This window comes from Tyto alba, unplaced genomic scaffold (genome assembly GCF_018691265.1).
Source record: "Tyto alba isolate M040663 unplaced genomic scaffold, T.alba_DEE_v4.0 Super-Scaffold_22, whole genome shotgun sequence".
In the NCBI taxonomy this organism is placed as follows: Eukaryota; Metazoa; Chordata; class Aves; order Strigiformes; family Tytonidae; genus Tyto; species Tyto alba.
Genome location: NW_024881296.1, coordinates 28839427 through 28866989, shown reverse-complemented (window position 1 = coordinate 28866989; position 27563 = coordinate 28839427). Strand labels below are relative to the sequence as shown.

The window sequence follows — 27563 nt, the reverse complement described above, 5'->3', positions numbered from 1 at the left end:
GAAAAAAATAACGTAGCTTCATTAGTACCCCCTATGAAAAAAAAAAGAATATTTAGGCAGATTGAGAGCTTCTTTTTTTCCCCAAATCAAAATATAGATAAAACAAAGTAAAGCAATACATGTGGAAGTTGCTGCCACAAGAATACATTAACCTTTAACCTCACAGCAAAACTTAGAAGATTGAACATTTATATGAACAAAAAAACCCCCTCATGGTTAGAAACAAATATTATTAAAATCATAATCTTGGAGAAAACATACTTCAAGACTTAAATCAACCTTTTGTTTAGAATGACACTTTCATGACCTATTCATGCAGGTCAGCAGCTGTTAATTCTAAATCCAGGGCTTCCATTCATATGTGTAGATGATTCTTATGAGGTTAGCCCATACATTAGCATATTTATGAAAGAAATACAGCTACCAAAAAGAAAAATGTAGAGCTACACCTACACATGGATTTGATATCCAGCCTCATTTCTATAACAGAACCTACTAGCATCTGGAAACAAACTCGGGTCTAGTCACTTCAGGCAATTGAAATCCAAAGAAAATAGGAAATATTGGAACATACGGTAGATTCAAAGAGAGATTCAACAAGAAAGATAAAATATTGCCCCAAAGACCACTCCTTTCGTATCTTTCATGTTTTATAGTGGATAAATATATTTCAACTCAATCTTTACAGGAAGAAAAAAAAAATAGTATCATCAACTGAGACCAAAACACAAGTAGAATTACTTTGTTTAAAATGTACTGTTTTGCTGGGATGAGGTTCCATGTATATAACAAGTAATTCAGGACTCTGGCACTGACTTCTATGGTACCTATTCACTATACATTTCCCCTCAGTATAGCAAAAAAGTCAACACCACCAGCTCTACCATTACTGCAAGAAACATGAAGGAGTAGCCATTTGCACTATGTCATTTGAAGTACCTTTTATTAACACTAAGGCCTGATTAAGATGCATATACATATGCATGACAAGTGCCCTAACTCCCACATTATATGGAAACCTTCCTCAATAATGCTGTTACCTGAAGACTGCCTATGTAAAGACAGACATTAAACAAACTAAGAAACATAAATCAATCAGTGGTGATGCTGGATGTGAACTTCAGCTACTCAAAACAGCTGACATTGGCACACTGTAGGCTTTAGGTACATAAAGGTATATATAAAAGTTTCAACATAGCAAATACACTTCCTACATTTATCTTCATTGTAGCTACAAAGATAATATACACAAATTACATTATCTGAAGGTATTAGTGAGCTAAAGTGAAGGAACCTGGATAAGAAGGTGTGCAGTCAACTTCCTTCTGCATTCAATCCTCACAATTCCTCTATGCTTGTTTTATCAGAAGTCCCATCTGGAAATGACCAAAACTGATTATCAAGCCCCCATTTTTACCTTCATAGATCTCTTGCCCCCCACACACATCTAATTATGGTCAGCTTCTTGGTGACACTAGCTAATCACAAGCAAGACAAAAAAAGTTGCTTTAGGAAAAGTACGGTATTTATTATGTTCCAAATCATATGTTAAGCTCCTTTAAAGAGCAGAGTGAATTCCTCCTTACCCCCAAAAGAGAGGGGGAATTCTTCCTTCTCTGTGATGCTCTAGATGGAGCTGGAAGAGAGAACAGTAAGAGACCGAAGGGTATTTCATGCAAGAGAGCCACAAGCACAAAGCTCACAGCTCACTTAGAAAATGCAGCAAGTAAATAAAATTCTTGTGAGGTTTCACTGTCACCTAGACATGAGAGAGGCCCAAGAGACTTCATTGCAACTCAGAAAGGTAGAGTTAACTAGAAGCAAGGACTTTCATGCAAGGGCACAATAAGCAGAGGAAGAGTTACTTCCAACCTCCTTTTTATTTTCTGTCTGTCTTGATCATTTCCAAGTTCTCTCTACTTAAAACTGTGAGGGTTTTAATGTCATAAAACCTGGCTTTTTGATTTCAAGAAACATCTTCCTGAGGCTCGGGTCACCTTCAATTCCTGTCACACTACTTAAGTACATTTTACAACAGTATAAAAACTAATTTTTTAAAGACATTATTGTATACATTTCAGTTTCCCAATTTTAAGGTTTCATAGTTAAAAATACTGCTATCAATGTTTGCTTAGGAAGGAGTATAGGAAAAATGTCTGGACTTCAGCTATCTTTTGCCAAATCCTCCATCTGCCTGAGACCTAAACATCACAGTATAACCTCACGTTACTAACAGCCTTCATTTTCTTCTGAACAGTACCACTACTTAAGCCTACAAGTTTCCAGGCTTTGAAATGTAAACCGCTAAGAAAATGATCTGTCTTCTTGACTACTACAGCTCAACAGTCACATTGTACGTGAAATGCATGATAAAGGTGGAATTTATTTCCTTGCATTGTGGTTACACTTTGGAGCGCTCTAGTTATAGATCAGGACCCCACAAGGGACACCAATAGTGCTCCTACCACAAGTCTACACAATAGAAATAATTTAACAGATTCACGTTACTTCAAAGCTCAATAAGAAAACCACCATAGATCCTGTAGAGAGTTAGATGTGAAAGGACAGCATTTACTTTAATGATAAAGTAGCTAAACTTCTATAGTTTTGTGGAATAAGTAAATTGATCATGTCTAAGTACCTTAAAAAACCCCTGTACATTTTGTGGGCTTTTCTGATGAAAGAGCTTATGCCCCTTCACTAATCCAACTGCAGCTCTTTCTGGTACCTCACTGTTGTTAATTTAAAGGGAGAGCTTACATCATCATTCCAGTTACTTGACAGCTTCAAGTTTTGCCTGTGGGTGTCATACTGCTCTCAGGGACATCTTATATAATAATGCAGATGTCATTTTTCAGCTGGCACAGCACATTTAAATTTTACCGAGATCCATGATAGTATGTAGTCATCTTACAGTTCTGAATATCAGCAAGGAGCATGCACCTTCAACACTAGGACAGGCTCCTCCCTCTGTAAAACTAACAGTACTTTTGAAATGCAAAACATATCTTTAAGAGCTGATCTCTTTACTGGACAACCTACAATAAATACATTAGAAAACACGCATACTTCAAAACCTTTCTGCAGAAAATAATGCAAGGGGGAGAGAAGGAAGGCACCATTGTCAAAAGGTGACTCAGACAAGAGAATTCTGTTAGCGAGTTCACCCAATACATATGTCCAAGACCTGAGCTTTTACATCTGATAAGCCTCAATCACCCAGATATCAGAAGCTATAGGGGTTTTTTGTTGGGTTTTGTTTGTTTCACTCCATAGTTGGTTCACTGTAGAACTAGCTTTGGGCTCTAATACAGAGAAGAAATAAGTAAGTCACCACTTCCCACTGTGGATGTCATGCTCATCATTAAAATGCACTCCCATTTAAATTATTCTAGTTTTCACTTCCTGCTAGTGGTATGTATTATGTTTCTCTCTGTCAGAGAAAGAGGCTTTTAGTACCTTTTTCTCTCCTTGCATTCACAGACAATTCAGGTCACTGCAAATACATTTTTCTGTTTTTCAAAGAATACAGTAGCAAAACCTATAAAATTGAACAAAACTCCTTTATAGCTTTCCAACCGACTGTACTAAAATGTACTCTTCTGAAGACCTAACCTAATATGGCACTATCATTATGGCTTTGTGCCATTGTTCCCATCTTCATTATAATTTCTCAATATAATTTCTGTTTTTAATTATCCACAAATTTTATCACCTATTTCATTACTAAAAATATGAAACTGCATTAACCTAAAACCATTCTCTATAACCCTAGTAGAAGTACTTCCTTTCAGTCATTGCTATTATCTGTCAATCAGTTCTACATCCATTTAACATCTGTCTATAATATGAATGCTATATTTTAATTTACACTACTCTATTACAGCTACTTTTGTCAAAGGTGATGTAAAAGATCTATTTTCCAATAAAGTCACGAGATCACTCTTGTTAACTATTTTCAAATCTGCAATAGGATTGATCCTATCATACAGATTTTTTGTCTAGAATTGATACATGCTAATTGACCTATAGTCACCTGGTTTACCCCACTTAAAAAGCAAACTTAGATGCCACAATAATTTTCTGAATTTCTGTATTACTCTGAGGTTTATTCAAAGTGAACATAAAAGGCTAGATATGTCCTTCAGTCAGCTTCTTTAGAATCTGTAGATTCAAATTGCTTAACCATTGGCAATTTAAAGCTTTTTTTCTATCAAGCAGTTTAACTTATTCCTCCATTAGAGAATTATTGTTGTAGTAATTAGTGATCCTGGGTTTTTTGAAGCAAATACTTTTCACTTTTCCTAAAATCTATTCAATTCATAACTGAGACTGTGATTCTTGTTTAAGCAACAGAACAGCAACAACTTCCAAATGGAAGTGCCAGTGACCATTACTAGGTGTGATGTTCATTCTCCTCAGCTCTTATCAGGTGAACTATTCACAATTATTGTGCTCAGTCAAGGTCTGGCCATATACCATTATCTTCAAAGATAGTGGGTCTTTACCGTAAGGGAAACCTGTATGCTGGAGAATGAGAAAGGACCTAGTCCTACGATCAAGATGCAACAACCTTTCTCCATTGCTTTTATTAGGCTAGAGAGGAGGAAAACTGGAGTACAGGGAAGAGAGATTGTCTGAGTTTGTACAGATGTGCAGAAATAGTACAAGGTTCTGTGGGTTCCCCAGGCAACTACTAGCTTAGAGGACTATTAACATGCTCTTCTCCTAGCAACAGCACCAAGAGCTTACAAAGAAGTCAGGAGATTCCGCTTCATGCTATTTTGCTTACCTTATGTTAATATTTCTTTCTTTTATTTGTGACCTCAAAATTCTAACTCAACATCAAAAACCATGGTACCAGTGACAAACTAGGTTATAGAGCAGATTATTCAGCAGAGATCAGTCTCACTAGTGGCCTCATTATTCTAACATACTAAATACAAAGTATACTCTTGAAATCTTGAAGAAAAAGCTAAGCTACTACTGAAAAATAATGAAGGGGCTCAAGATTTGCTAGGAGTTTTGAAAAAAAAAAAAAAAGACCCTGCAGAAACATAACAAGTAAAACAAGTAAAACCTTAATGTAATACATATATGTGCAGACAGTGCATATGAGAGGAACAGAAGACATAAGAAGCAAACACAAATATTTGCATGGTCAAATAGGCAGATAAGGAACAGGGGTTGTTGATAAATCCCACATTTAATCTGAATCATATCAAAGTAGAACTTCAAACTAGCTGTTTTTACGATCACAAAATACTGACTTTCAGATTACTTTCCCACTGTACATGCTGGTAAGGCAACTCCTAACTTAAATTAAAACCAAGAACACTGAGCTTGACCTCTATTCAGAAACACTTCCTCACAAGCAAAGAAAGAGCATAACAAAAACAGCCTGGCTTATCAAGCCCGCCCCAGTAGGTGACAGTCAAATATAGTATACAGGTCAAGCAATACATCTACTAGAAAAAGCATAAAGTAAAAAGATTATTAAAACACCAGCCAGACAAAATTAAGTAAAAACCAACAGAATACACGTACAAGAAAGCAGTATTCTAAAGGACAAAATACCCTCTCACTTCAATGGTAGAACACACAACCAGCCTCACCGATCCATACTGCTGTTTCGGAATTTCTAACACAGATTCCTACAGCTCGCTCTAACAAAAAGGAAGACAAATACCCACAGGCTGTAAACTATAAGATGACAATGCATCAAACAACTGTAAGGCAACAATAACATGTGAAGAAACTAAAACTAAGCTTACTCTGAACTTCTTCCTCCTCCTTTATACCAGCAGCTGTTGCTCAGCGGCAACTGCCTCCCAGCAAAATCAGCTGCTGTGTTATGGTATAAGAACTAAAAAGTAAAACAGAGATGCAGGAACAATTAATCAAGTTTAACTTTCCCCATTAAGTGAAATGCAGAGTGCTAAAGAGGAAGCACAGATGGTAAGAATAGAGATCTTCAATGTACAGGTTCTCCACAGTTCAAGCTGATAGGATGGGTAAGATATTCCTTATATAAAAATATGTAGCTAAATATTGCCTTTAATTCCACTGTAGCAACTCAAATGAAGTTGATAGCAACGCAGGAACATTACAGAAAGTTGAACTCTGCCCAGCCCTGCAAACATACACTTACTCAGCTTTATGAATGCACTTAAAACTCATTTGTCATAGTTTACATGTGACAAAGAAATAATATCCATGCTTACAGGAGCAGAGTATAATCTTTCATCTAAAATAAAAATGTGATTTTTTTTTTTAAGCCAGATGGTCACTTTGACGTTTAATCAGTAAGCAGCAGCATGTTTTCACTGGTATAACCAAAAAGTTATTTACACAAATCCCTGCAATTCCATGGCAGTGCTCATCTTGTGTGTACTATAGCATGAACGGGAATTTTCTCCAATAGCCATTTTACATGGGATATGAGAGAATATTTCTTCAGGAAAAGACTACTGCCAGATGAAGTCCTTCTCTAACCTATCACATAAAACCTTGCATCAATTCTCCTCAAAAACGAAGTAGCAGATTTATTTTGTGAATAATTAAATAAACCAGCCTGGTGTTGACTTTGTACTAATCCAAATACACATAAATATAGTTCACCATAACACTAGTAAGTTAGAAGCATGTACCTCTACAGTTTAGTGAATATTGCTGAAAAGATAAAAATATAAAGAGACTGGCAAAGCAGAATTACTTTTAAATTTAAGACTTGCAAAATAAATCTGGTGTAACACTGCTCTCTTGTGGTTAAATACATGCAGTTCACCTGCAGAATATAACAACTTACATAATTGTTTTAATTTTCAAATATTCTAAGATAATTTTTTGCCGATAAAAAAATTTGTGGGTTTACCACAACCGGTGCCAATCCACCCCTGCACAATGTGCTGCTACCTATCTGTTACTTAAAGAGGGAATTTAGGCTCCTGCTTTTGGTTCTCTGACCCATTGAAATTAAATACCTAAACTAGCCTTAAACAGAATGTATGAATACTTCCATCCCAATAACAATCAAAATGAGAGTCTGAACACTCTGGCTCACATACGTAAATACTCTGCTTTTAAAGCCTCCTACAGCCTTCTAGGCAAATAGCCTGAATGAAAATGTAAGCAGAAATTAAAATGTAAAGAGGACTAGAAACATAGCTGGAACAAAAGCACCACATTGTTTTATTTCAACATTCAAAAAAAAAAAATCAAATTCCCATTGCAGAAGGAGAGATCCTGCTGACAGGATTATGGGGGAAAATAATGAACGAGGCCTTTTGATTATTATAATTAGTTATTAGAACTAATGCTCTAAATTAAGAATATCATAGAAACTAATGTCTAGCACAATCAAAAATCTCAGCTAAATAACAGCTAGATAAAACTGAGTAAAGTTATGACATTGCAAATGGAACTACTATTTCAATCTCCTAGTGCAAAACATGACATGTGAATGTAAAGAAAAAGATACCTTTAGCCACACAGGAGTTTTTGTAATCTTCATTTTTTGCTAGGCTGGCAAGTTCAAATACCTGTTGTAGGTGCTTCCATATACATCTGAATGAATTAGGATTCATAGTCACAATTAAGTGATTTTCAGTCAGTTCTTTCCAGCTCTGCTAAACACAGGCCAAGACAATTCACTTGTAATTTAATTTTGAGATGTCGTAATATGAATTAAATAACAGACATTTGGGTTAGTATCAGTTATCTCATAGAAGATAGCTATTTTATTAACACACGCCCATGGATGGACAGGCAAAACATCTATTTGACAAATAATTAGAGATACAAAAAGTACATTGAAACCCAGTGATGAATAGCAGTAATTTCTGCCAGTGACTGGTATTAAAAAGAGAGAAAGTATTTCTGAAGCACAAGAATTTGTAAGTAATCTGGGCAAATAATACTGAAATGGACAAAATATTTCCCAAGTTGAAGGACAGTTGTCTTCTTTAGCCTTTACCCACAACATAATTTTAGATATTGTTAAAACTATCACAGCAGTTAGACATGGAGCTCTTAAACAAAACGTTTCAAGGTGTAACTATGGAGCATGATGTGTGTTGTTATAAACCACAAACATTTGCAAACAGCAAGAGAAAAAAATCTTGTCAAAGACCCTTCCAGATTGTGCCTTTCACATTTGTCAAATTGCAAGAAACAAAAGCAGAATTATTCAAATACAAGCATTAATCTAGGTCTTGTTTCTTTTTACATAACTTGAGTTATTTCTCACATGTGCATTATTTTTGATAACTTTGTAAGATTCTTCCTCTTCTTACAGAATCTCTTCTATACTCACTAACCACTACCTGCCCTTTTTTTGCTATACTGTTTATAGTAACTTCAGCTTTGTACTTCAACAAAGTATTTTTCAAAAATAATGAAAAATTTTCCTCTTTATACTTTGGTGATTTACAACAGGTATCCTATTCCTTCCAGTTAAGCTACATGCTTCCCATATGAAACTCTGAAATTAAATTGCACAATTTAAAGTACACTAAGTTTCTCTAAGGGAAGCTCCCATATCTACCAGTATGGAATTTAACCTGCTTCCAGTTTCTCTGAGGCAGAACTACATTTCTTAATCAAGGCCAGCACACTTGCTGATGAACCAGATGGCTCAAGTGTGCTTTCCTGTAATAACTTCTCTCCTCTTTTTAACCTATTTCTTTTATTCGCTGAGGATTAACATTCTCTCTTAATAATTCCCAAACCTTGAAAAGAGAAAATCACGAAGGAGACAGTGACCAAGAGAGTCTAACTATGCCAATACAGGAAGAATTACTGAGACGAGAGACATTGGTGAAATAACTGAATGGAATAGAACTGCAATATATATATATCATACAAAATATATGATGCTGCATACAAGCAGTAAGGCAAGAAAGGAAAAAAATTAGTACATTTATTGAAGAAACACTACAGTAGCTTCACTATTAAGTTATACTAAACTACATAAATACTGCAAAGAAATAACCAAATAAAAAAAACATAGCCACCTTGTGTAGATTTTATCCACAAAGATTTTCAAAACAGTTTTGCAAGGACAAAGAAACAAAAATATAAACTGTAAAATGAAACTGAGGAAGGATAGTATGTCCTTTCAAAACACCTCCAGAGACAGAAATCAGTTTGGCATTTTAAAACCTCAAACAAAAATCAAGCATTTTAGCAGGAGTTAGTACCCTAATAGTTATTAACTGTCTTGTAAATCTTTCAGCTACCATTTAGATTCTACAAAGTCAAATATGAAAGTTTACTTTACAGGTTCTGTGAAAGATTTTGGTAATTAATCCCTAGGCTTACACTTCAAATAAGTTTCAAGAATCATTTGCTGTATCTGCCAATAATTCTCTCAAACAAGATAAAAGGAAAAGAATGGCCTGTGACACGTTAAAGAAAGGCTGACATGTGAAGAGAAGTTTGTAAGATGGTAGGTACTAGCACTGAAAAATAAAGAACATAAAGTAAAATAAAATAAATACATATATGTAAAAACCTGCTTGGTTTTGCAGTTTTGGTCACCATCAGTTTTCAAATTCTAGTGTTTTCTAATAAAACTTTAAGAGAAGCAGCAAGCTTTCAAAGCTGCATCAAGTTCCTAAAGGAACTACTCATTTCAGTTCTCTTCAAAAAACATATCATAAATACCAAGACATTCCACCTGAAGCTAGCTGCTTCTGTACATTAGGTAATTTATTCTGATAGTGATTTAAAAATAAGTTATCAATAAAAGTATGGTTTTCTTCAATGTAACATATTTATATTTATAAAATAAAGGAGATTATATAATCTCAATATCTATAACAAATAAATAAAAGAACCATCAAGTTATTCTTCACAAATGCCAGTGAAACTATAAATAAGATGGATATTTTACACAGCAGTACATTCTCTATGACAAACATGTTAATTATGATGAGGTATACAAGCCTAAGAAAAAAAAAAATATTCACAGTAATATGGAGGCCAATGCTGTTCAGAAAAAAGCTGCATTTCTCACTTATAATTGTAATAATAAGGATCTGTATCTTAAAACAACTGGAAGTTCTTAAATCAATGCCATTGACTGAGGGCAATACGAATGTCAAACTTTCGATTGTTTTTCTCATCACAGTGAGCTGATACTGCCCATTTTGACCACCGGAAAACTTTAAGAAGGCTTCATTTTTTTTGTATGTCTTTCAGCAAAGTCACAGCAGTATGTTAAGCACTGGAATCAATTTTGCATACTTCAAGTTTCACAGATGCGCAACAACAATGCTCTAGAGTATCATATGCTATTAATTCACAGGCTATTCAGATAAACCTGGGAGGTAATACTGATGTAGCTGAAGTTTGTGTCACTATGAAAAATGTATTGGTAGGTCTCATGGGGATCCGAGAACCTGGTACACAAATCAGAATTGTGAATGTCTCCCAAATACCTACAATCACTGACAAACAGATTTCGGATAAAGCAGAAAAGATATCTGGCTGCAGACCTTGCTAACATTGGGACACCAGTTTCTTCAGTAGTCTTGCCTGCAGGACTTTCTTTTCCCAAGGCTTCTAATCAGTAACTCAAAGGCTAACTTGTTTACCAGGATCCCTTTGTCAATCAGGCTTTTACAAGAGTCCCACATATAATTTTACTATTTAGGTAGGACTAAGGAACAATGTAATTAATCCCTGAAAAGCAGAATAGACTGAGGGCAGCGAATGCTGTTGCATATTCTCTGCTGTGCCTTTCCCCCAAATCTCTGTACCTACACAGAGAGATGACAGATTATATATTGTCCTTCACCAGCAGTGAGTACCTGGAATCTGGAAAGGTCTAGGATGTTATAGGAATTTGTCAGCAAACTGACATTCTGACAGATCAGGTAATTGTAATTACTATTCTCCTTGTAATGGGAAGCTCACTGATACCAAATCTCTTAGGATCATCTAGGGAAAAATCCTTAAGAGTGCTTCTAAACAACCACATTGTACTCTTCCTTCTAGCCCTATTTACTCAAAATATTTGAAACATTTATTCTTATTTCAATTTTATCAATTGAAAAACTAGATATATTACACATATTTCTCAGTCTTTCTAGTGGAAAATTGAAACCAACTTTCATTGCAGAGACTTCCCCAGGAACTCCTGGAGGAAGACATCCTGCCCAAAAATTCATCAGGAGTGGTAGGGAAATAAATTTTCCAGACTTCTTCAGTGTTAATTATAGGAAGGCACAACGTTTCACAAGATTTGTTCCAGCAGACAAATAGAGCACTCAAGTTCTGGAGACTCTTACTCCTCCCCCATATTGCTACTGCATCTCTTAAGAGTTGCACTGTCACTGAGCAACTGAGTCAGGGACTTTATGTAAATAAGGATATTTGAAGGTAAACAGGGCATGGATTACCTTAAAGAACAAGTTGCTTCCAGGTTGTCGATACAGATGTTTTAGTCAAAGAAAATAAGATCACCAAGACACATTTCCATTAGTTCTGAAAGGCTGAAAAATCTCTGCAATGGCTGTAACTTTTTTAGTAATAAACATCGCTGTCCAGATTTTGCAACTTCCTAGCATTGAAAAGTGTCAGATGCTACCAGGTGGCACCCACAGACTTCAAGGTATATCAGGGCTCAGTGCTTAACCTAATTTACATCTAGAAATACATAAAATAAAGAATCTGTTCTCATGTGTATGTGGTATGCAGTTGAAAAAAATCACACGGCCCATGACTTACACTTTTCCCGAAGGAAGCTGATCAGCTATACAAACCACATTACTGCACAATTCACGTCAGACTGACACAAGAATCAAAGAGAGTACCCAACAACCTGAAGGGTCACACAGCTTACTAAAATTTGCAGATGCTTCTGAAGGCTGACACTAGATCCTTGGCTTAAGAGGTACTTACTACAAAATTTGAGACGATTCCCTTCCAAAATGAAAAGATACTTTCAAATTCAAAATTCCCACTGCAAAATGTTCCTGTGAGCCAAGCTTGTAGTTAAATGATGAACTCTCGAGAGAACAGATAGAAATATACAAAAGCAGTCCAAAACAATAGTTCTTCCTGAAGAGAAGCAGCTGCTGGTCACATAAAGTAACTGAAGTAGAAAAGAAAGACTACTGTATTCAGTGTTTTGCAGATTAATTCAGTCTCTCACAGCAAGAATTCCAACATCACGTTTGACAGTCACAACAGAACAGCCACAAACCCTGAAACGTGCTGGATCTATGAATGCTTAAACACACACAGGAGATAACTCGCTTTACCTCATCATACAGCAGATACTGAGAAAAAGGGAGCTGATTTGTAGGCTTTATGTTCACCAGGACTCACCAGCCTTCCTACCACCTTCTGCAGGCACTGCATGACTTCCTTCTCTGTTGCTCCCTGCTGCCCTAGTATATCAGAGACCAGAGCAGCAGACAAAAGACAGTGAGGAGCTTTGACAGAAGAGGGTAAGACTGGTAAACACAGGGCCGAGCTATTCTGCATGGATTTCGTAGCAGTTGTCACGTTTAGGTGGAGAACATGGCAAATGCGTATTTTTGAAAGTGGAAAGAAAGAGAAGATCAAACTGTTACAGTCTGAGAGAGGAATGTGAGAATGTGATGAAGTTCAATAATTATTATGTTCAGAAAAAAGTACCTAGAAGACATAAAATAACAAGTCACTTAAGTTCCAGTTTTAGTCAAAAGAAAACTTTTTAAATTAAAACAAAAGTATAGGGGATTTGCACAGTAATTACTTACAACTGTGCAAATAAGACTTAGCAGTAAGAGGGAATCCAGCTGCCAATCTACTCCGTGTAAGTGAGGAGGCAAATAAAAGACACACGGAATACGTAAGGGACACATTCAACAGTCTAATTGATAGGATTTTGACTTTATACATCATTAGACAAAAGATTAAGTGAAAGCACCTATTGTAAGCAGTGGATCATAATAAATTTGAAAATAAGGGACTCCAAGTACTCTGGCAGGGAAAACGTAAGGTCTATTTTCATTAATTTTACATAATACAATTTATTTAAGGAGTTATCTGATATGGCCAGTTTTTAAGATTCAAAAATGTTAGTCTAACACAAAATGCCACTACCACACACATCTATGATATAAAGGAAATTTTATTTTATAAACTCTTGTGAACAAAATAGACTTCATATGGAGAACCAAGGAGGGAGTTATTGTTTATTTACATATGGAATTTAGACTATGTGCTAGAAGATCTCTCTACAGACAAACTTCAGTTTACTTACAGCACAACAAAGTTTCACAAGCATAAAAGTTCAGCTACTGATCCAAAATAAATTAGAATACAGTTTGCACATGGAATATGGAGTTGCATCAGCAAACTGCAAAGAAAACTGAGGCAACTATACCATTCTACTGAAACAGTGTTAGCTACCATTAGATATATATGTATAAGCATCAGTTTATGTAACACACTAACAAAAAGTTTACACTTCCTCATTATTTACACTGGAGTGCAAACAGAGCACACACCTCAGCTGCTACACCAATATTTATTTTTTCTTTCACATACACTTCTTTCCTGCATTTCCCAGGTTTCATACACACTGCTCCGTAACAATAAAAGCATTCTTTTGGTTCTATCCTTCTCATATAAGCATCACATTCACAAGTTTGGCTGCTGAGAAACTACAGAGAAGGAAGAGACAATCTTACAAACTCTACAACACCCAAAATTCAATTAGCATAGGAGAGGCGTGCTAGAACACATTACAGCACCTTACAGCAGCGTCAAAGCAGACCCGCCACTTACACACACTCTGAAGTTTCCTCAGAAGTCTCTACCAGTTAAACATGAGCTCTCACTTTCTATGTTGGTACCTGTTTAATTTCATCAGTTCTTGTAAGGCCAGATTTTGCATTTGACTTCGGACTGCAACATGCAACCTGGGGAGCAGGGATGGAGTTAAACAAAATTATACCAAAGACAACAAAATTGGATGCTTACAATAAAGACAGTTTGGAAGAGTTGTTGCATTTCTCTTAACATAGGAAGAATAAAATAGTAAGCCTGTCCAATTGCTTTAAGTACATTTATTCTTCAAAACACTCAAGGGTAAGCAATTAGAGGCTTAATTACAAAATCATGAGATTATTCTGCTTCAACCAGAAAAAGCCCATCTTTCTATATCTACTCCTGATTATGCTGGCCTTAAGCAGACTCTCTTCCAGGGCTCTATAATTCAGCTGTTACATCCTGGAACAGAAGCTATTCCAACAAGTGTCACGGCTTAACCCTAGACAGCAATTAATCACCATGCAGCTGCTCGCTCACTCACTCCTCCCAGTGGGAAGGGGAAGAGAAGTGGGGGGGGGGCCAAAAAAAAAAAAAAAAAAAAAAGTAAAGCTTATGGGTTGAGCTAAGAACAGCTCAGTAACTAGAACAGAGTAAAATATAATAATGAAAATACAATAATAATAACAATAATTAAAAGGAAGGTAACAAAAAGAGAGATAAAACCCCAGAAGACACAAGTGATGCACAACGCAATTGCTCACCACCCGCTGACCGAGGCCCGAGCAGTGACCTGCCCCCCCTGCCCCGGCCAGCTCCCCCCAGTTCACACACTGAGCATGATGTCTGTGCTGTGCAACAGCCCTTTGGCTAGCTGGGGTCAGCTGCCCTGGCCACACTCCCTTCCAGCTTCTTGTGCACCTGCTCGCTGGCAGAGGATGGGAACTAAAGCACTACTTAGCAACAACTAAAACATCAGTGTATTATGAACATTATTCTCACACTAAATCCAAACCACAGCACTGCACCAGCCACCGGGAAGAAAATTAATTCCATCCCAACCAAAACCAGGATAACAAGCTGTTCCATGATCTAACTTTGATCTTTGCACCTACACTCGGCTATGTCAGCTATGCAATACAATGGTCTGCAGCATCCAAACCATAAACCTGGTTATTTTTAAGAAGTTTCTAATTTTTTTTTTTTTTTTGGAGGGGGTTAGGATGGAGTCAACAGGAAAATTTATTAAGACTGCACCAGAGCTGTTGACTCACTAGAGTCTGTAAAATATATGCTACATTTCGCTTGCAAAATCCTTGTGACAGCTGAAATTAAAAAAAAAAAAAAATCATTATAGCTAGAAATAGAAACACACTCCTCCTTAAGGAAAACTAAGCTTTCAGCCAAGCAGCTAGCCATACATATAAGCAGCAGCCTTCAAAGAACGTCTGGATTTCCATTATGTTTTGCATTATTTCCCTCCATTGGGCTAACAAACACCACAGTCAAATCTTTATCTCACTCTTAAGATACAAAGATAGAATTGCTAAGCAGAGAGACACAGTTTAAATTACTGCCACCTATTTCTATCCACCTCATCTAATCAGTTGTGAGGTTTATGGAAGTCTCTAACAAATAACCAACAGTACTGCTGGACTGTGTAAGTTGAAGTAGCTTGCACAGGCTGCTCCACAGAAAACAACACTCAGAATCACTTTAGTTCGATGGCTCTGTCTACCACATTTTCCTTGTCCATAACAAAAACTGTATTTTCCATGGGCTTTGCAATAGCATTGAGAATCACATCTTATTCTGGCTAAAGATGCAAACTGTGTAGAAATGATGCTACCTCAAAGAAAAACACTACAGCCAATGCATTCCTTTTCATTTCTGAACAATATAGCACATGTTAGTCAGACCTCTCTACACCTTCCCAGCATCTTTATTTGTAAAATTAGTCAGTAAGCAGTTAGTATTACTAAGTAGACACACAGTTTCTACGCATGGATACCTGATAGTTACTATCAAGCAAATGGCTATAGTTCAATCAACTGTGAGCTCAATTTTTAAAGTCAGCCTTCGAAGTTTCTCCTCTTGGTGTATCTAGAAGTGTATTTACCAGTCTAAATCCACCCAGAACAATTAATCTTTGAGATTCTCTGCCTTGATTATACTTGAAAAAAACAAACTACCTAGTCTGATGGCTTAAAAACGTTGTAGAGAAGTTGCAGACTCATAAAAACCCTGCAATTATCCATAAAAAGAGCAGTAGTTTCAAGAATATAAAAACCACATTCTTGCATAAAAACTTACCAGTGAAATCTCTGGACTAGAAAATGGGGAGCTATCAAAAGATCGATTTTCTTTGTCCAGGGAATCATCTTGATCGTAATTTTTATGTGCAAATTTCTGCTTTAGTGCATGAGTTAGTAGAGCAACTGGATCCCAATCTGAACTTTGCCTCTTTTTGGGTCTAGAAAGAGGAGTACCTCCAGGTGACCTACAAAAAGAAAAAAAGAAAATTATTGTGTACTGCCCCCTATCCTGTGCTGAATGATCCAAAAAAACCTAGAGACAGAACTTCTGTATACATCCCTGATTACATAAATAATGCTGCTAATGTTATTTTACAGCAATTCACCAAATAGGACCAATACAAGTAACCTAACAACTCATCAGCCAGATTCTTGGCTTGAAAATACAACTTCATGCTTTGCCACAAAGAAAAATGGCAGTAAATCAACACAAAGTATTAAACTATTGCAAATTAAAAATGAGGGGGAAAAAAGGGAAAATGTGCAGATTTATCACAGGTCTTATAAGTTATAGTAAGTTATGCTAGTGGGAAATTCCCACTAACGTATTTCATAACCATTGTGAACGTAATTTGATTTAAACTTCATTAATTTTGAGTTCAGAACAATATGCCTTTCTATGGACTCATGAGAAAGAACAAACTTACAAAATTCCTCAGAGCAATTATATTTAAAGAAAACAACCACTTTAAGTCAAATATGTAGCCAGATGATCATAAAGTCCCATTTATAAACCACACTTAAGTTCCATTATTAAAAAAATCATCAGATTTGATACAAAGGCTTCAAAGACAGATTTTCCCTCTAAGTGAGCACCTGAGCATCCAAATATAAAAATTTCATAGGCAAAAATTAAAAAGTAGCTTGTATTTTCATTTAGAAAAACTGTTCTTACCAAATTCAAAATATAGCAAAGATACCTAAGATCAAAACAGCACCTGCACCCCAAAACCTAATATAAATGTAGAAGTTAGTGACTAGCTCAAGAAAATAAATTACAAGAAAGATTTCCTAACCATTATCATATTTGAAAAAAAAAAAAAAAAAAATCTAGAAATCTAGATGTGTTCGGATTTCTACTAGTAAAGCACTATCTCCAGGCCAACAAATTGTACCTATTAATGCACACTGACATCACTGAGTTCAAAATCTGGCAGTTACAGCAGACGTCATTTAACATGAAACCTGGAAGGACTGAGTTGATCCTTCCTACAGAATCAAGCTGTTAGAGTACTGGCCCAATGTGCAAGCTGGTGCTCAGGTGGTAGAAACTGGGATCTTCAGGCTCTCAACTTCCAAGAAGAGAGGTCTTCCCTTTACAGTGCACACACTGAACTGCTGTCAGACTGCTGCCTGAAACATTATAGCGATTTTGATCCTCATTACTCCCTCCAGCAATATAAATTCATTTTCCAGTTAAGTTCTACCTTCAGAATGCAGGCAGATGCCTGAATCTAGAATGCATTTTGGATGTACACCTACCACTTCCTACTAATTATGCCTCTGCTCAACATGATGGTTGTTAAAACCATCCATCTGAACATCTCACATTCACTCACCAGACATGTAATTACATGGAAGAAAACATATATAAGGAAACACACAGGTTTACCTAGGTGCACTTTATATTTGCTTTATTTACTGTGAAAAATGTCATCAAAAGTGCAAAGGTATGCTTTAGAGTTGCATATAATTTGCCCACTGCTTGTTCTAGTTATTTTCAGAGATAAAAGTCACAGTGAAGAAAATGCTGAAAGAAGGATGCAGTGAATTTGGTAAGTGACAGTCTTCCCACATTAAGAGATCCACATATTCATTAGACTCAGTTGTTCTTATATACTTCTTCAACTCGTTAAAGTTCAGAAAAGAAATCTGACAACCTCTATCACACCTAGCAGAGCAAAGCAATACTGACCCAAAGAGGTATTGAGGTCTTCAGCAATGCATTTTTGTAACATCAACTGTGCTCACCATCAAAACATCAGACTATTAAAAATATTTATAATCCAACTGCATTACTGAAGTGCAAATTTACAAAACACCTTCAATAAAAGATACAGCATGTATTTTCTTTAACACTTTAAAGCTAGGACCAGAATACTTCGAGTATGTTAAGTTTTGCAATGTTTCCCAACAGACGTGTCCTTTCACAGTGAATCAAAAAAATCTATTTGTTCAGATCAATTTCCTGTGACTGTGTAGGCAACTTTGTAAGCCATCTCCAGCTCCACAACACACCCACCTCCCCACAGCAAACTGAAATTTGTATACTAAAGCAGGAGATTAGTTTTAAATGCTGTGCTATTCAGCACGTTTTAAATGCCATATCACAAGTATCTATCTTATATTCCAAACTGTGACCTTGGAAGTTGCCAACCTAAGTTTTGTCAGCAGTAGCTGCTTATTAAATACTTCACACTGGTATTCTTTGGTGCTACTTAAGTGTTGTGATGCCTACACAGGCTTGGCTTACTCAGATACACATTCAATTCAACCTACCTCTCAATAGCTCTCAGCTGAACTTTGTTTAGGTCTTTCAAAACATCCATCATACTAGGAACGTTCTTCATCCTCTGGTGATCAGCACTATCAGCTGCAGTTGAACCACTATTTTTTGCTGCACGACTTTGTTTTATAAGTTCAATTGCTGAATTACTAGCATCAACACCAGATGGTACACCAGAAGGAAGTAAAGGAGGCGAGGGAATTACAAAGTGATTGTGAGAGACAGACAATGGCGTAGAAGTTGTGGCTGGCACTGGGTAAAATCCATCTGGAATGCTGAATGTTTTAAAGGCTTCTGGATGCAGTTATAAAAGAAAAATAGTGATTTTAATTTTCAGTCAGTATACCTTCACAATTAACAATATTAAGCAACATCTAGGATGATTCAGTTTTAAGTCAAGGTAAGACAGCTCCCTTAATGCACTAACATACTGCATACATTATACCCACAGAAGAATTCTGTTTAAAACATTTTTCACTTCAAAGCCACACATTCAGAACACATGAAATTATGAATCTAAGGCGTCTTGTGCTGCTCTGATTTTCTCTACTTGTATCTTCAATCTAAGCACAATCAGCACAGCAGCACTCCAACAACAAAGCAGCCTGACACTACATTCAGTTCATTCTCAATGGTGTGAAGGTTAGAATAACACACAGGAAGCAAAAGCAAAGATAACCACAAAACACGTAAAATAGACTACAATACTGAGTGCAATGGATAGGAGACAAAAAAAGAGGCAACAGAACAGCTAACTGAATCACAGAGGTACCTCACAATGCCACACAAAGGTAACTACCTCACACCAGTCCAAATATTTCAACAACCACAGTGGGGTTAGTCTGCAAGACAGTCAAGAGCTCAAAACTTTTAAAGGGAAAAAAGACACAAGATAGTTGGTCTCCAATATGAACGTCTATCTTGGATAGTCTAGTGACACATCTATTTGCAGCGTTTGTTTTTATTAAAGCCTGAACCTGACCGATTTAGAATACTTTTTCTATCCCTTATTTTGATAACTTGTCAGAAACAGTATAAAATCCAAAAGACACAATTAACAGTCTGCAGGTTTTTTAAATGATAATTGGTAGCCTATGGATAGTGTTGTTATTAAGCTCCTTCAGAGACACGGAAATAAGTATGAAGATCACTTAGCATCACCTGCATTCAAAATTGGCAAACGGGCCACAAAATGGAAGGGGAGCAGGGAGGAGTGCCAAATATTAAAAAGAGAAACAAAACACTAGTTTGTGCATTTAGTTGGTGCAACTTCAGTTAGAGAAGTTAGAAATGTTCTCTATCAATACCAGACACGGCAAGCTGTGAACAGGAACTCTAACGTAAAAAAAGGAAAAGTGGTTTGCTTCAAACCAGAAGGGCTTACGTGATGGAATGCTTCCCGACGTCTGTGCTGAAACAATTGCAGCAATCTGAGAACGAAGAAAGGTGAGCTCATCTTCAAGCGCAGAAATTTTCTGGAGCGCTACTTGATCAACAAGACTGTCTTTCTGTGTACTGTGTTCTGGAACACTTTGCATTGAACCTATAGATGGATATAGGTCACGATAAACTGTACTTCTTTCGTTTCTCCGTAAGTCAGTCCTAGAAAGCAACAAAAGACACAGTTTCAAAAGGCTCAGCCAACAATGGAAATCTCAAAACTTACTATCTGTTCAAGCAAGTTATCATTCAGCAGGACATAAATTTACAAACTATTAAAGAAAACTTTTAACTACTCATAACCTTAAAAAATATTTTAAGTCTCCCTTTGCTCAAGTACTCTGCAGATCCTTGAAAAGACATAAAAAAGTCAGATAATTTACTCAGAGATAGATTATACATCATATGGTCATAACATAGGATTGAGTTATTGTTATTCAGTAACTATGAGACTGACACCATAAAGGTGTACATCCCTACCCAAAACAGTAGATATAAAAGGCTGGAAGAGTCAAATAATAATGATCTCTTAATTAGGCTTCAAACATTTTAGTAATTTATCAAACTCTGCAAGATGAACACTGCAAGCAGCAAAAGTTGCAGTCTTTCAGAAAACATACTGGAGAATAATAATGATATTTTAATACACACAGAATAAGAACCTCATGTTCTGTAAGCTACATATGAACACAGACTGTACTAGAAAATTGTGCTACATGTCTCAGGTTTTAATTTTAAAAATTGTTTCAATGCCTGCAGAAATAACCTTAAAACAGAGAATGAGTGCAAACAAACTATGAAACGAAAAAATAAATTAAATGTATGTATTTATTCAAGATGCACTAAGTTTTGATTGAAACAAAACCAGACCTTTTCCCCTTGCTCTTCACTCTGGCTCAGGAGAAAACGATATTACAATATACTTGTTACAGAAAAACATCCCACAGAGACAGGAAAGAAGGTGGAAGAAAGAATGAAAACAAGAATAGACTTTCATGGATCTGTGAATCAGACTGACTAAAGAACAGCACAAGCAAGACAAAACAGGCCGCAGTTCCTTTTAACAATATTCTTACTCTTGCAGTATTTTACAGCTGCTGCAAAAAAAAAGCCTTCCATAATTCATCAATAACATCTCAGGAATCACAAGATGAAACACAACTTTATAAAAATTTCTCTAATAAAAAGTGCATTATTTCATCAGTTTCTTGTAGTTCTATTATCAGCAAGCAGCACAAAGATCACAGACATATGCCAATATGAAGTAGAATTGCGTTGTCTTATACAGATATAGTACAAGACAGTACACGTGTCCAAACCTTAATCTTAATTCTGTCTGACTCACCCTCTGATTCTCAACAGATCCTATAGGGGAACATTAAGACAACTTTCTATTTCTTCTCAAGTGGGAGGTTGGGGGAAAAAGCATGTATACTGTTCGCGTCTGTAAATTCCTGGATAGTTTGTCATTTCACAGTACTTGTAATATTTTACAATTATACAAGTATTTTCCTTTAGCACTCTATAAAAGCTAGAAAGAATTATAAAAACTATATTCAAGGTAAATTTTTAAAATAAAGAAATTATGTTTTTCTTTCCATCAAAGCAACCATCAAGGTTTATACACATAGCACTGTAGTAATCAATGTCAAAAGGAGACATTTAAATATTTTTTCTTATTCTCCTCTTTATAACATTTATCAAAATGCAGGTAAACTAAAATGATTAGAATAATCTTATTGCATGTTGCAATATACAAGTCTTCCCTGAACTCCCTCTCTCACAAAGTATTCTGTGAAAGAAAACAAATTACAATACCAGTAATGCATCTCATATGCTATTAGGCAGAGAAAAGCGGGAACTTGACTTCAAAAAATCTTTCAGATAAGAATACTCTACATAGTAAGAATTTCCAGGTAAACAGGAACTTCCCCCCTAAAAAAAAACTAAAAAGTTCCCAGGGTTCATTTAGGAAAAAAGAAAACAAGGTCAAAACTGCACACCACATAGAAGAGAATACATAAGTGACTTTTATTACTCCTTTTAAAGCATATATTCTACTTTCACTTACCTAAGTCTAGTAAATGCTTGTCTCTCATCATTTGCCACCCACAGGACATCAGCCAGTGATGGAGCTACAGGAGTTGGAGCTGTGTTTTGTTCATTGTTACCCAATGAACTTGGATCTTGAACAAGCTAAAAACAAACAAATAAGTATAAAGAGAAACTAGATTCAGCACATACTAAAAGGTCTGCTTCAGCAAAAGGAACTTTTAAGCAATGCTGTAAGCAAGTTGAAGAGTGAGCATAAGGGATGAAACACAAGAGCTACATAAGCTAAACAGAACAGGAAAGCTATCGCTACATTAAGAAACTTTAAAACTTAAACAGTTGAAGAATGTGTATAACAATAAACCACTTACTTGAAAACAAGGTCTTGGGCAGGGCTCTAAGGAAAGAATTGTCCCAAGCCTACGGACAACACTTCGAGTAGATCCATATTGCTTTTTCTGGCAAACAGATATGACCTAAAAATCAGAGTACCTCTTAATTTAAGAAGCAAAATCAAAGTCTGTCATTCTTACATCAAAGTTATTAAATAATTTAATGTTATATGTAATTAAACGTAACATAGTTAGGTTAACCTAACTTTTCAATGCTCTTTCAAGCTGAAAGTCCAAAAAAGGCCTACGCTGGTTTTACCAGACTGTTTCCAAAACACTGCCAAGATACAGCCTGCACTCAGACTATTTTAGAGTGGCACAAAAGCCAACAAAGAATGTAGCAGCTACATTATGTAGCTAGTAATATTCCAAGAGAGTGACAGAAAAAAAAGTGCATATTTGAGTAACTGTATGCATCTATATATTTGGGGGAAAAAAAATTAGTAAAGAAGTAAAATAAGTTTAATGTACCTTGACCTGATACTTCCTTATAACTGCATACAACTGCTGGAAATGCCTTCTTGATGAGATTGCTGAAGGAAGGCATGTTCTGACTGTACGACCGATACTGCGGCTGAACATGCGGGTTTCCAAAAACATGGCCTACGAAAGAAAACAAGAACTCCCAACAACGAAACCAGAAAATAACCAGTATAGCTCAAACTAGTACTCCCAGGGATACTTTATTAGTTTCACGGACATAAACCAAGAATTTCCTCAGAACTACAAGTTGCAGCAGGACCTCACTACTGACATCCATCACTGAAGAGCTGCCCATAAACCCATGCTCTAACATCAGACCCTGCCACTACATTAGTTAACCTTTCCCGTTTCCCACGCAACACCTTCCCCAAGTCTCTGAAAACACAGGATTAACTACTACTTGGGAATCGCCATGTAGCCTTTCATTTACGATCAGCTGAAATTACTGATTATTTTTTTTCCCCCCATTCAGAGAAGAAAGGCCCAACTGAACGACTGTATCGCGACAGTGACTACACGCAACCACGCAAGCGGGGCAGGGGGTCTCGTTACGCCGCTCAGGCTTTCCCACCCCGCCGAGCCGCTTGGCAAGGAGCGACGCCCGTCCCACCGCAAGCAGGCGGCAGCTCCGCGGTGCCGACCGCTGCTCCTCTTCGCCGCAACGGCCGCAGGAAAGGCCTCCGGGCCGCCCCCGCCCCGCGACCGCCTCGGGGTCTCACCGGGCTGGGCGGCCAGCCCAAGTACTCCAGCATCCGCCTGAGGAGATCCAGCACCAGCGCCATGGCGGCCGCAGCAGGCAGCGGCGGCAGGGGCGCCGAGCGGGCTCCGCGGCGCTCCCACCTCAGCGGAGAGCAGCGGTGCCCGCTCCCTTCCGCGGGAACGGGCAGAGGACAGCCCGCACAGCCCGCACGCCTCCTCCTCCGAACCGCGGCCGACGGGCGCAGCAGCCGCCGCGCTAGGCCCACCCCCCCCGGGCCGGCAGCACCAATCAGGAGCAGAGGCGGAGCAAAACGGGACTCACGCCAATAGGAAGTAGACAGGGCCTAGCGCACAGCCAATAAGAGGGGGAGGGCGGGCGGCGCTCGCGGGGGGTGTTGGGAAGGGGGCCCGTTTGAATGTCGCCGCGGCGCTGGGGGCAGCGATGGCGGCTCTGCGCCCGGGCCAGAGCCAGCGCCTCGTCCCTGGCAAAGGCTAAGGGCTCAGGGGGGGTCCCCGGGAAGATGTAACACTGAGACAATTTCCTATGCCAGGATGATGCAAGTTCTTCTGAGAAAATGAAACCTGAGCGTGTGCAACAGCAGAACGTGGTATCCATCAACAGGAGAAACTCTGTAGGCCAATAGGACCCAGCCCAATTCAAGTGAAGAAGCTAAACTGAAATGAGGTGCTTTAGGTCCTCTGTGTAGTTAACTTCTAATTAGTTCACTTGGAGAACTGAAAAACAAGATAGCAGAGTTTCAACACACAAAGTATCCTCAAAAACACCAACTACTTGACAGCAGCTGACCAAGATGACCTCACTTCAAAAGAAGAAATCTGGCTTTGGATACTGTACTTGTTATTCTATATTGCCTGTCAAGATTTTTACTCTTTTGTTTGAGAAACTTTGAAAACTTTGAGCCAGTAGTGTAACAAAATACGACAGTTCTACTCAAGAAAAGAAACATGCAGTCTTTTTTCTCCAGCTAAGCAGTTAGTGTTACCTGCTCATAACTACATGTTCTTTCAAAGACCTAAGTGCAGGGGCCCCAGTAATCCTAATTTCACCAAAAGTTTCAAGAAATTAATGATAAATTGGATTATTAGACATTTCCTGTATTCACATTTACAGGTGTCTCAGCAGCAGTTCCTAAACAAACAAAATCCTCTAACTGCAACACTTAGTTGCAATGAAAAGTTACTGCCTTTTCTTGTAGTTATTATCATACAGAACTTGTCACCTGGATTGATCACAACCTGCAGTAACAGCATAAAGCTGCGTACAGAGCTTAGGGGGGTTTAAGGTTGAGGAAAGGAAGGCTAGGACTTTTTAATGGGTATTTTGAAAAGCTGTACTACAGTACTTGCCTTAGCAAACTGTACTGGTCCTCCAACACCTTCTTGCTAGGGAAGGGGAAATGTTGGTACCACTGGATGGGAACAACTGCACACAGTTCTACCACAAAGCTCGGAAGAGGCAGCGTCTCAAAAGCAACTGTAAAATTGAGTCAATTTAGTTTGACTGCACCACTACCAGTAACAAGCTGCTTTGGAACTGGAGGGGGCAGTTGGGAACACACAGAAATGCTTTGGGTCAGCGAGTACAACTCTGAACAGTATGGACAGGACCCGCAGGATCTCCTCAACAAAAGGATCTTGAGAAAGGCCAACTTGAAGAAACAAGAAGTAACATGGGGCTGAAGACTTAATGCTGCAGCCTTTACCTCTGGGGATAAAACAAAGCTCTTCTTTTGAAGCACCAGCACAGCAAAACTAATGCAGGGAAACTGTAGTCAGATGTAGCTGCCCCCTGTTACAGAAATGCTACTGATTGTTCCTGGGAAGAAAGAGGATGAGACATTTAATTCCAAACCCAGAAACTGAATGAGTGCACAGTGTAGATTCTGTTTCCGTTTTCTTTTTTGGGTTTGGTGGTTTTTTGTTTTTGTTTTGTTTTGTTTGTTTTTGTTATTGTTGTTTTTTTTGTTGTTGGTTTTTTCCCCCTAGTGAAATGAATGTCTGGTTTTCTCTGAACTGAAGGGATTATTTCAAACTTCATAAGCACACCATGTAGAGATGACATTGATTCAGAAACTGCTTCACTGCTAGAGCAACGAGTCAGAATCAATTACTGAACTCAAAATGTAGCTAAACATTTTATACCAGTAGAATGCTTGGATTTTTTTTTTCCTGCAGATCCATCAATGATGGTCTTTACCTTCCAAGAAGAGAAATGCAAAATGCACTGAACTTCCATTCACATCAGCCATATAACTACTTCAGTAGCACCAAATAAAAGCCTAAAAAAATGTTTTTTCTTATGACAACAGTGAAAACTCACTATTCATGTTGAAGGAATAGTAAGTGCTGAAGCATTAGTTTTGGATTTAAAAAAAAAAAAATCTCAGCTTCCACTTTGTTTCTGAGATCTCTAACTTGCAGCTTCAACTAAATTATCTTATTTCAAGCAGTTTAATTACATTAATTTATGGCTGTCACCGTATGTTCTGTAATCAACAAATGACATTTTTAAACTGCACTGAAATCAAGGGTAATGAAAAAAGGATTTTTATGCTCTAACCAACAGATAGGTCTGTAGGATCAAATGCCATTACCAAAGCAATCTCTACCAGATTTCCTTGGACACTCAACTGAAGCAGAAAACTTAGTTCCTGCATGATGATGCAGATTGTCTCGCTTTATAACACACAGACCACAACAATCCACTTTCAACTTAACCTGGATGATACTATCATAACCTATTTGTTAGCTTCAGACTGATGTTACATTTCACTTCATTAGGACAGATTATTACATTTCCGCAGTTTATTTTGTTCCTTTTCTTCCTTACTCTGATTTAATATACACAAAGTCCATGTGAGCTTTGCTAAAAAGTCCAAGGAATAATCACTTTTACATTTCAAACAGCTATTAAAAGATGCACTGTACACGTAAACGCAGATCTTGGAACAGTGGTATAGTTTGCCTAAATCCCCTAAAACATAAGGCAGGTGTGACCAAGCCTTTAGCAACTATTCCTGGAGAGCAAGTATTATTCCTATTTCATTTTCTACACAGATGCTGGCAAACTAGTGCAATCTGAAATACAGTTTCCTCAACTACAGTTAGGATTAGTGACAGTACTACATTTTTCTGCCTTCTAGTGTTTAAATTGTATAGGGCAATAGTTAACTACTCTTTAACAGTAAAGCCAGTAAAATGGTACATGTTATATATGGATTTAATAGAAACACCTCTATCAAAGATTTTTTTTTTTTTAAAGACCGTACACCATTCCAAGGGGCAAACTAAGAACAACTACAGTTTTAACTCTGTATAACATTAAGATTTACTATATATATATAGCAGTCTGAGAAAGAAAACATAAGTATTCTCGTTGTATCAGAATGTCCTTGTTCTGGTAATTCCAGTCTGTTACTGTCATCCTTAACATTCTGTAGGCTAAAAGTGTACCTACCACTAAACAAAGTTTAAATAAATAAATAAATAAATAAATAAAAAACATCAAAAAACAATTTTACACTAATTCCTGAACTTTGGCTACATAAAAGCTAGAACCACAACTATTTAGAAAACAGTGGTGAAGAAAGTAAGACTCATTTCTCACACATTTTGCTAACTTTACTTTTATCATTGAGTTATAACTTCAAATGTACACATTCTAAAGTGGAACACTGAAGAAAGGTATTTCCAGGGCACTGTAATGGAATTCACACTTTATAGAAACGTTTAGTATATGAGTATCTTTAATGTTCCAGGTTTTAACACATCTTGCTTTACTTTTCCAGGGATTTTTGTGGTGTTCTTTTGTTTTGTTTCTCCCTTCTCCCCTGCCCCCCCTCCCCAATTTCACCTAAGGTTGTAAATGTGATCGAAGATTTAAAGACT

At 37.2% G+C, this 27563-nt stretch overlaps 1 protein-coding gene across 2 annotated transcripts; it reads right to left on the bottom strand.

Annotated features, from left to right (window-relative positions):
• Positions 1 to 13164: 13164 nt before the first annotated feature.
• Positions 13165 to 23895, bottom strand: MTFR2 (mitochondrial fission regulator 2). 2 transcript variants are annotated; one of them, XM_032983105.2, is made up of 8 exons: positions 23675 to 23895; positions 22944 to 23075; positions 22452 to 22556; positions 22100 to 22224; positions 19973 to 20190; positions 18582 to 18882; positions 16081 to 16267; positions 13165 to 13919 (listed from the first exon to the last, which is right to left on the bottom strand). In XM_032983105.2, exons 1-8 carry the CDS (start codon positions 23735 to 23737, stop codon positions 13842 to 13844), a joined length of 1209 nt encoding a protein of 402 aa, XP_032838996.2. In that variant the 5' UTR covers positions 23738 to 23895; the 3' UTR covers positions 13165 to 13841. The 2 variants fall into 2 exon arrangements, with proteins under 2 accessions (XP_032838996.2, XP_032838997.2); XM_032983106.2 differs by having other exon boundaries at positions 18582 to 18879.
• Between the last annotated feature and the right edge of the window lie 3668 nt (positions 23896 to 27563).

Bases quoted from the DNA above. Each gene is read 5' to 3' on its own strand.
- MTFR2 (XM_032983105.2), bottom strand. From the start codon at position 23,737: ATGGCGCTGGTGCTGGATCTCCTCAGGCGGATGCTGGAGTACTTGGGC. The intron at 22,225-22,451 runs GTAAGTGGTTTA...GTTTGTTTTTAG, and splicing joins GCCCAAGACCTTGTTTTCAA to CTTGTTCAAGATCCAAGTTC. The intron at 13,920-16,080 runs GTAAGTTTTTAT...CCTGCTCCCCAG, and splicing joins CTAGTCCAGAGATTTCACTG to GTTGCATGTTGCAGTCCGAA.